This window comes from Physeter macrocephalus, chromosome 19 (genome assembly GCF_002837175.3).
Source record: "Physeter macrocephalus isolate SW-GA chromosome 19, ASM283717v5, whole genome shotgun sequence".
In the NCBI taxonomy this organism is placed as follows: domain Eukaryota; kingdom Metazoa; phylum Chordata; class Mammalia; order Artiodactyla; family Physeteridae; genus Physeter; species Physeter macrocephalus.
Window position 1 is genome coordinate 25,188,824 of NC_041232.1, and position 9,326 is coordinate 25,198,149.

General features: G+C 52.1%; 1 protein-coding gene across 1 annotated transcript in view; it reads left to right on the forward strand.

Annotated features, from left to right (window-relative positions):
• The window catches only part of EP400 (E1A binding protein p400), a 101,078-nt gene that overhangs the window by 17,239 nt on the left and 74,513 nt on the right, over positions 1-9,326 (forward strand). The window contains exons 6-10 of the mRNA XM_028480370.2: positions 2,123-2,213; positions 3,616-3,723; positions 4,231-4,592; positions 6,695-6,988; positions 7,575-7,760. Of these exons, the coding sequence (XP_028336171.1) occupies positions 2,123-2,213; positions 3,616-3,723; positions 4,231-4,592; positions 6,695-6,988; positions 7,575-7,760 (1,041 nt within the window). The remainder of the gene's footprint in view (positions 1-2,122; positions 2,214-3,615; positions 3,724-4,230; positions 4,593-6,694; positions 6,989-7,574; positions 7,761-9,326) is intronic.

Below are 9,326 nucleotides of genomic sequence, written 5' to 3' on the forward strand. Positions count from 1 at the left end.
CTGTACATTAATTTTGTATCCTGCTACTTTACCAAATTCATTGATAAGCTCTAGTAGTTTTCTGGTAGCATCTTTAGGATTCTCTATGTATAGTATGATATCATCTGCAAACAGTGACAGTTTTACTTCTTTTCTAATTTGGATTCCTTATATTTCTTTTTCTTCTCTGATTGCTGTGGCTAAAACTTCCAAAATTATGTTGAATAATAGTGGTGAGAGTGGGCAGCCTTGTCTTGTTCCTGATCTTAGGGGAAATGGTTTCAGTTTTTCACCATTGAGAACGATGTTGGCTGTGGATTTGTCATATATAGCCTTTATTATGTTGAGGTAAGTTCCCTCTGTGCCTACTTTCTGGAGAGTTTTTATCAGAATTGGGTGTTGAATTTTGTCGAAAGCTTTTTCTGCATCTATTGAGATGATCATACGGTTTTTATCCTTCAGTTTGTTAATATGGTGTGTCACGTTGATTGATTTTTGAATTGGGTTTTGGGTGTCGTGAATGATACGTTGCAGAGACCCTGAGTTCTGTTATATCCTTCTGAGGAGTTCTGCTGGGTTGCTTTCACATCTAGTTAATGTGATTGGATTGAAACTGTAGACTCTGCCTCCTGAGATCTCAGTGTGGTTACCCTGGCCTGTGCTTGGCGTCTTGGCATGTGGGTGGTCAGGAGGCAGCCAGAAAAAAAGGGGAGCTTGGGCCCCATCTCCGCTGCCTCCTGTGGCGATTCTCCCTTACCTGTCTCCGCTCTGGTCTCCTGCTCTCCATCCTAGTGGTCTTCAAGCCAGTGAGACCCTCCCTCTCTGGGTCTGAGACTGGGACCTGCCCTTGTGCCAAATGTCGTAAACCCAGAAACGTTTCCTAGTTTCATTCCCTCCTTGCAAGTATCGAGTCCCATGCTGTATCTGCCCACCTTTTCACATTTTTTATATTTCTTTTAGAGTTTATATTTATCTGGAATGTGTTTAGTCCAACAGGAAGTACTTGGCCATTACTGGACACAGAACCCTGTATCAATTTCTTTTATTAAAAAAAAAACCCTTTTTTTGATTACAGAAGTAATACATGTTCATTGTAAAACATTTAGAAAATTTAGAAAAGTGCACACACACACAGATTATAAATTGGTTGTAATCTTGTCCCCAGAGACAACCACTGTTCACATGTTGTCTGTTTTTTAAATCATTCTCTTCTCTTCTCCCTCCTTCCCTCTCTGCCTTCCTCCCCCCATCTTTGTTAAATGTAAACAGGGGGTGCTTACTTCCCCTTTTCATTACTCTGAGGCCTTTCCTCATGTGAGGCAAAACCTGCAGCATGGCTGGTCCTGGCAGTGCAGTGTCCGTTCCTAGGGATGCTGGGGTCAATAGCCACTCTCACGGGCAGTTTCTTCGTTCAGACATCTGTAACTTTTGCATTTAAAATGCCTCGCTAAGTAGAGTGGATATAATTGAATTATTTAAAAAGTTAGCAACTGTTAAACATCATGCTTAGCCTTCAGTAGCCCTTGGGGGGTAGTGCAGAGGTGTCAAAGGTGTAGGGCGCCCAGAGTCAGCTAGTTTCTGTCTTTGCTGGTAGCTTTTCACGTAAACATTTTAAATAAACTGTATATATTTCATGCAGCTATATATCAAGTAGGGTACTAACAGCAGTACCATTTTGAAGTCAATTAGACAGTTATTAATTGGAGTTTTAGTGCCATTTTCCAGTAGGAAGACAATTTCAGTCTTCTAATCATTCAGCTTTTGTGATTTTGGCGGGCTGAGTGATGACAGGCAGTGTGACTGACCAGGAGGCTAAGTTGTAGTCCTCGATGAGACTGATGTTTCCTGCATTAGCTTCTGCTGTCATTGTGTGTGCAAAGCCAACTCGTTTCTGAAGGACTCTAGATTTGCATTGATCTGAAATTCCATTTAAAACCAGAATGCAAATCCTTTTTTATCCTCCAGAGGTAAGTTAGAACTTTAAATTATTTATTATAATACATTGGGCAGATGACATTTCTCTTCTTAAAAAGAAGGGAAGTCAGTGTTTGGGATAATTATGATAGTTTTAGTTTATATTCATTCTTGTAATGCATTTAAATTATGAAAATCTCAGTTTTTCCTTTTTTCTTTTTTTTTCCAGCAGCAAGCCCTTGCAGGGACCCTGGTGGCAGGGGCTGGCAGTGTGATCGAGACGGACCCCTTCAAGAGGCAGCAGGCGGGACCTCCGGCAGGTATGTCACGGAGCACAGTCTGGAGGGCCCTCCGGAGCCAGTTAGCATCTTAGTTTGGGAATTCCAGTGTAGTGGCCACCTGTTTCTAAAGCGTGGCACCTAAGGAACTTAGTTCTGGTTAGTTTCTACTTTGAAAGTTAATTTTTCTTTTGGTGGTAATCAGCTTAACAAAATATTTATGTGCATGTTTATGTGTACTGAAGTTAGAAATTTGTCAGTTGAATAGGTGTATTCCAGTTTGATTTTCTGTGTGCATTTGTAGGCTGTTTAGTCCTCATGACATGATTAAGTGTAAAGCCATCTGCCTTTTCAAATTGTCATTCATTTTTCAAACTGAATTTTTTCTCCAGCTTAGGAACTTAATACGCATTTTGTGTAAAAGATTCAAACAGTTTGGAAGGGTGTAGTTTAAATCTGTCTCTGGTTTGGTATTCCTTCCCCATTCCCTAGCCACAGAGCTGGCTACGTTTGTTCAGTTTCACAGACAAGCATTGCTACAGGTGTGTCACTCTGAAAAAGTTCAAACGGGATCCTGTATATATACACTGTTATGTCTTTAATATTAACTGACTAGGCCATCTCTCCCAGTCATGGACCGCATTCTTTTTGATAGCTGCAAAATACTGCACCCACTGCATGGGTGCTTCCTTCTTTATTCATCAGACCCGTGTTAGCATTCATTTGTTAGTATCACCTTTTTTCTGTTGTAATCAAAACCTGATTGAACATTTAGTTTCACATTTTTTTCTATACATGTCTGTCCATGTATCTAAAAGCAGCGCTCCAAGAGTGAAATCGCTAGATCAAAATGTGTGCATAGTTAAGTATTAGTGAGGCTAAGTTGCCCTCCAAAAGGGTTGGGTCAGTTTTTGCTCCCATCAGCAATTTCTGGTTCTCTCAAATTTTGGCCATTTTATTAAGTATCTTTTCATCTTTGTCGATCAGTGGGTAAGAAATAAAATCTTGCTTTTGCTGATGGAGTTCTTGCACTTTGATACGGTTTCAGCTGCGTCTCCGTGTTTCTGACCCTTTGTGAGTGTGTCCCTCTCTGCCCGCCACGGCTCGTGTTCTTTGCCCGCTTTGTCTTTCTGGTTGTTGATCCTTTCCATGTTGGTTTGTTAGAGCTTTATGAATGTTGCCCGTTATGTGTGTTGCAGATAATTGTCTCTTAGGTTGACGCTTGTCCTTTGCTTTTTTTATGATGCTTTTCTTTATATTTACAAATTTTTAATGGAAAGAAATTATATTTATCAACCTTATCTTTTATGGCTTCTGCATTTTGGTTCATGCATAGAAAGGCCTCTCTGTTCAAAGATGATGAAAACACTTACACATGTTTTTTCTACTACTTTTGTGGTTTTATTTTTACATCAAACTGCACCTTTTCTGAAAATTATTCTAGAGCAGTCTAAGAGACCTCGACTCGAAGTGGGTCACCAAGGGGTAGTTTTCCAGCACCCAGGGGTGAATACAGGAGTTCCTCTCCAGCAGTTAATGCCGACAGTTCAAGGTAAGACCCAGCGCCAGAACTAGCCCTCTTAGCTCAGAAAGAGGGAGTGCAGAGAGGGCTTAAGGAAGCAGCAGCAGGCTAAAACGTGTGCAGTGCAGGTAGCATATCTGAGGTGGTTTCTGCCATTGGGACGTTCCTCTGAGTCCCACTTCACACAGTATGAAGAAACCACCGGAGACCAGCTCTTGTCACCTTAGCGGAGCCGCACGTCCCACTGTCCTCAGCTTCCCTCCGGTTTCCCTCCTGTGTTTTTTCTGACTTGCTGCTGTGGTAGGGACCCTGCGGTTACTCCGTGCCTGCTCTGCTTGATGCTAACTCGCAAAGGCCGAGGCCTTTCTTTCCTTTGTTGTGTGCTCATTTATCATGTTAGACCTAATACACAGAGATCTCCCACCAGGTAAACCTCCCGTTTGAGTGTGTGTGTTGCGAGAGCAGGGTCTGAGGCAGCCCTGGCCGGTGGAGCCCGAGCCCCAGAGTCAGGGCCGCTGGGTCTGCCCTCTGTTGCAGGGGGAATGCCACCCGCGCCGCAGGCCGCTCAGCTCGCCGGCCAGAAGCAGAGCCAGCAGCGGTACGACCCCTCCACGGGGCCCCCGGTGCAGAACGCCGCCAGCCTGCACACGCCGCCGCCGCAGCTGCCCACCAGGCTGCCGCCGGCCGGCCTCCCCGCCGCGCCCCTGCCGCCAGCGCTGCAGTTCCCCCCGCAGCCGCAGACGGCCGAGCCGCAGACCCCGGTGCCGGTGCCGGTGAAGACGCAGCCGCCAAACGCCCCCGCCCCGGCGCCCCCGCCCGGCCAGCTCCCCGCGGCCCTCCACGCCCCGGTGCCCGCGAAGGCGCAGATGCAGGCCCCTCCACTCCCGTCCCAGCCCCAGGTACTCCGGGCCCTGCCGTTCCCCGGCTTAGAGGCGGAAGAAGAGATAGGCTGTGTGCTGGGCGGGACGGTTCCCAGCTGGGTAACTCCCTCTCTCCCAGCGCTTCGCTCGCCACCGTGCAACAGTCAGTTCAGTAGCTGCAGCATAAGTTTACTGTGCAGTTGTAGTTATTGTTATTAAAATGTCAGAAAACGACACGATTCTGAGCGCTGCTCTGGGCACAGGGAGCCATGCACACGGCACGGTGGCCCTTGTCCCACCCGGCGAGCCAAGTAGCGCGAGGTCATGGGAGCGAAGGCCTGGGCCGGGGGTGGTGGGGCTCCCTGCAGCTCCTCACTGTCCGCCAGTCTGTCCGTGGTGCCTCCCCCGGACGCTCCGCTCCACGAGCGTGGGTGAGGCTGCTTTCCAGGCTTGATACCCGTTTCCAGGCTTTATGATGCCCCTCCTCGTCCACGAATTAACTTCACCCAGACGTCGTTTTGAAACGTGTACGGTAGACCACGTGGGGCCCCTGAGGAGCAGCGCGCTCGTGAAGCATGGGTCTGGGGTGCCAAAGGGGCCAGAGGCGGTGCTTTCAGAGGCTGGTCTCAGCAGCGTGCGGTCAGCCGCTTAGGAAAACCTCCCCTTCCTCTCCACTCTCCCTCGTTAGCAAGGAGATTTCCTAGCTGGGCTTGGAGTTCGAGTTCTTCTGGTGATTGTAGAAGTTTGCTCTCGTGTAAGGATGCTACCTTTCACTCACCGCCTGCCAGGCGCGAGGCGTGGTGATGGGCACTTGGGGGCCGTTATTTGCTGTCCTCTGCCTGGCACCCCTCTGTGGTAGAATCTTTATCACGCCCGTTAGCTATGAGAAGACCGAGGCCAGAGAGGCCAGATAACTTGGCAAGGTTGGGCGGCCAGTGCTGGAGGGGCTGTGACTTGGCCCCCTGGGTTGATCCTGGAGCCTTTTGTGCACCTTGGGAAGGAGCACCCCCTTCCCCCGCCAGGGCGCTGAGCTTCTTGGGCCTTCGCAAGCTTGAGGTTTCTGTGGAAGTGAGGCTCTCTGTTTTGAACACTGTCATCGAGCCTGGTACCGACCTCACGCAGCACTGACGTTTTTCTTGGGTTTATTTCCCACCCTTGTCGACGGTGTGAGCTGTGGGATGTGATTTTAGAGAAGCTCCTTACAGAAGCCATGGAATTCTGTTCCTTCCAGATTGGGCGGGGCCGGCAGACTTCTTCTGTAAAGGGCCACAGAGAGGGAGCGTAACGGTATTTCAGGCTTTGCAGGCCGTGTGCTTCCTGTTGAGTCTCTCAGCTCCGCCGCTGAAGGTGAGAGCAGCGCCAGGGCTCACAGATGAGCGGCCGTGGCCTCTGGAACTCTCCCAAAGTGTATGGCCGGCCACAGTTTACCGACCGCTGAGGTGGAGGAAATCTCCTTAGAGGTGGGCGGAGAAGCTGTGCGCCGTGCGTGCGGGGCCCGGCCTTGGCTGCGGTGTCTCGTCCGCACCGCGGGTTATAAACGTGCCGCGTGCGCGTCGCTCTGTCCTCGGGCCTCCTGGCGCGGCAGGGCCTGGCCTTGCCTTCCCTGCTCTGTGTCCCCCCACTTCCTCCCGGCCGGAATTCCCGTGTGAATCTAAGCTCACCTTCGGCCCGGGGAGGGCTGGGCAGAGGGGCTCCTCAGTTTTACACGCTCGGCTCTCGGGACGGCACAGAGGAGGGTTTCTAACCTTACAGCTTGCCCACCGCAAGAGGGCCGCGTGGAATTTGTCTTTGCCCTTCAGAGAACAGGTACACGGTGAGCATTTGGTACTTCTCAGTTAAGAAGTTTCTACAATTAAAAATTCTTAAAAATTACTTGATAAAGCTGGAAAAGCCAAAAAAAAAAAAAAAAACCGACGTAAGATCATATGTGAAGGCACCGTGTACAGGGAGCTCTGATGTGGCTTTGTGGACTAACAGGGCTTCTTCTCTTCTGTAGGCGCGGTTAGTCTGCGTGGCCCTGTGGTCCGCAGTGGGCCCGCTGGTCGGTCTGCGCTGCTGGGGAGAGGGAGGGGTGTTGCACAGGGGCCTCCAGCCGGCCTGTGGGTTCCGGGCACGGCACTGAGCCCTGTTTTCCCTGCCAGACGGCGGCACCGCCCAGACCGCCCGTGGACCCCGCCCAGCCCTGCCCGCGGCCGCTGCCCTCCGCCTCCTCTGCCTCGACTGTTGCCCCCTCCAGTGGCTCAGGCCCAGGGCCTTCGCCTGCCCGGGCCTCCCCAGTGAACAGACCCTCCCCAGCAGCCAAGTCGCTGTCTCCGGTCATCACCCGCTCCCCTGGGGCAGCTGTGTCGGCGCCCCCGAAACCACAGAGCCCCGCTCAGAATGCCGCCGCGCCCCACGACAGTTCTCAGGACAAGCTGGCAGAACAGATAGCGCTGGTAAGTGTGCCTAAAGAAGCTCTTGAAAGTGCTCAAGAAGAGTGCACCGTGTACTCCAGCCTGTGGAACGCGTGTGCTTTCACTTTCTAAGGGGGCAGTTATAAGACGGAACAGCTGATAGTAAGGTTTGTGATCCAGAGAAACCAAGATTAAAACCACGTAGTTGGCCCTGTCCTGCCGGAGGGGCAGCTAGACTGGTGTGGAGAAGGTCTTTTCTGTGCTGGTATCAGCAGTCGGGGGGAGGGGGGCGTGGGGTGCAGGCTGAGAGCCGAGAGCCCTCGGGAGGCTGCCCAGGCCAGTGCAGCTCACGGCCCGCACCTAGTGAGCGCTTGCTGTTGTTGGGCGACTGAGCAGTTATCTGTAAGTGCTCCGCCGTGAGCACTGGTCTGGGAGCTCCATCCCAGGCTCCAGGATGGGGCTCCTGGGGGGTCGCACGCCTTTGCCTCTGCCCTCTCGTAGAGCCTTGTTCGGCAGCTCTTCTTTGTTGCTGAGACTTCCACGTAGCAGGGTCGCGCTGACTGGGGTGTGCGTCGGTGGCTTGCACTTAAACTGTGCTGGACGTCTTCCACCCCTGTGCTTCTTGCAGGAGAACCAGATCCATCAGCGGATAGCAGATTTAAGGAAAGAAGGCCTGTGGTCCCTCAGACGGCTGCCCAAGCTGCAGGAGGCCCCGCGGTCCAAATCGCACTGGGACTACCTGCTGGAGGAGATGCAGTGGATGGCCACAGACTTTGCCCAGGAGAGGAGGTGGAAGGTGGCCGCTGCCAAGAAGGTGGGTTTGAGACACAGGCTACCGTGGTGCCCAGGGGTCATCCAGCAGTGCCAGGGGCTTAAAGTGTGCGGACGGAGGTCTCCCAGCCCCACTTTCTAAACGGTTTCTTTTTCTTTTGAAATATTTATTTATTTGGCTGTGTTGGCTCTCTAGTTGTGGCACACAGGCTCCAGAGCGCGTGGGCTCTGTAGTTGGTGGCGCATGAGCTCTCTAGTTGAGGTGCGCGGGCTTAGCTTCCCCACGGCGTGTGGGATCTTAGTTCCCCGACCAGGGATCGAACCTGCGTCCCTTGCATTGGAACTCGGATTCTCAAGCTCTGGACTACCAGGGAAGTCCCTCTAAAGGGTTTCTTGACTTACGATGTAGCTGAAGAATATTTTGCTGTCATTCAGAAAGTAACTGCTGTGTCGCTTCATTTCTGAGGGCTGTCACCAGCGCTCTAGCGCGGACTGCTGGGAACAGACATGGCCCTTTTCTGCTGCACTTCTGTCCTGGGGTTTGGGTTCTTCTCTGGCTGCCCGCAGCCTGCCTGCTCTGTGCTGCCTGGTGTTCCGGTCCAGCTTCTCTCCAGTTCTGGCTCAGAATTTATTTCCTTCTCTCTGCTCCCAAAGTAGACACCCAGCCCGGGGTAGGACCTCTAGGAGATGCTACTGCTGAAGCTGGCAGTGTGGAAAGTGACAGATTTCTAGGGCTCTTGGGTCCCAGAGTGCAGCGCCGCCGTCCTCGCATGGCGCACACACAGCTCCAGGCCCGGCTGCTCCTCCCTCCGTCTCTGTGTGTCTTTATTCCTCGGGACCTGGGTGCTGCCTTCGTATCTCCTACACTCTCAGGACTGGGGGTTGATCCTGTGTGCCTCGGCCTGTCCACCTCCCTCCTCTGAATTCTCCCCCTTGCTTTCCCCCGAGACCAACGGGGTTAACAGCAGGGTCTGAGTGCAAAGGGTCTTTAACCAGATTCATGTGTATTTAAGAAAAAAACCAGATCGCTCCTTAAACATCTCCTTTTTCACGACAGTTGACACTCCTGAGCATGCGGCCGCAGGGCTGGGCAGGGCAGTGGCCGGGGGCGAGGGGTACACATGGACGCTGAGCGGCGGGGCTGAGAGGCAGCTGAGCCGGCGCCGGGGCTGCGTGCTGTGCCGCGCCTCCTCGCGCCGCCCCTCCACCCCCGGGAGCAGGGGGCTCTGTGCGGGGGTGCACTGACCGAGACAAGGCCCTGGGAGTCCTGTGCTGGGGGGCCGCCTCGGGGTCATCCCGGAACTGAGGGGCTGGCAGCTCTGCTGCACTCGGGGCTCAGGGTGTGTCCATTTCTGAGTTACTTCTCTGCACCTTTTGGACGTACAGCTGGTGAGGATGTAAAGAGTAGAAATTCTGGAAAGCGGTTTGGCAGTTTAAAGCAAAAGCCTTAAAAAATGTGAATTATCCCAACCCAACTTTTTTCATACCTAGGAGTTAAATTTTGCTGCATTTACGCAGTGGAAATGATACGCATTAGAAATGATTTTGGGGCTTCCCTGGTGGCGCAGTGGTTGGGAGTCCGCCTGCCGGTGCAGGGGACACGGGTTCG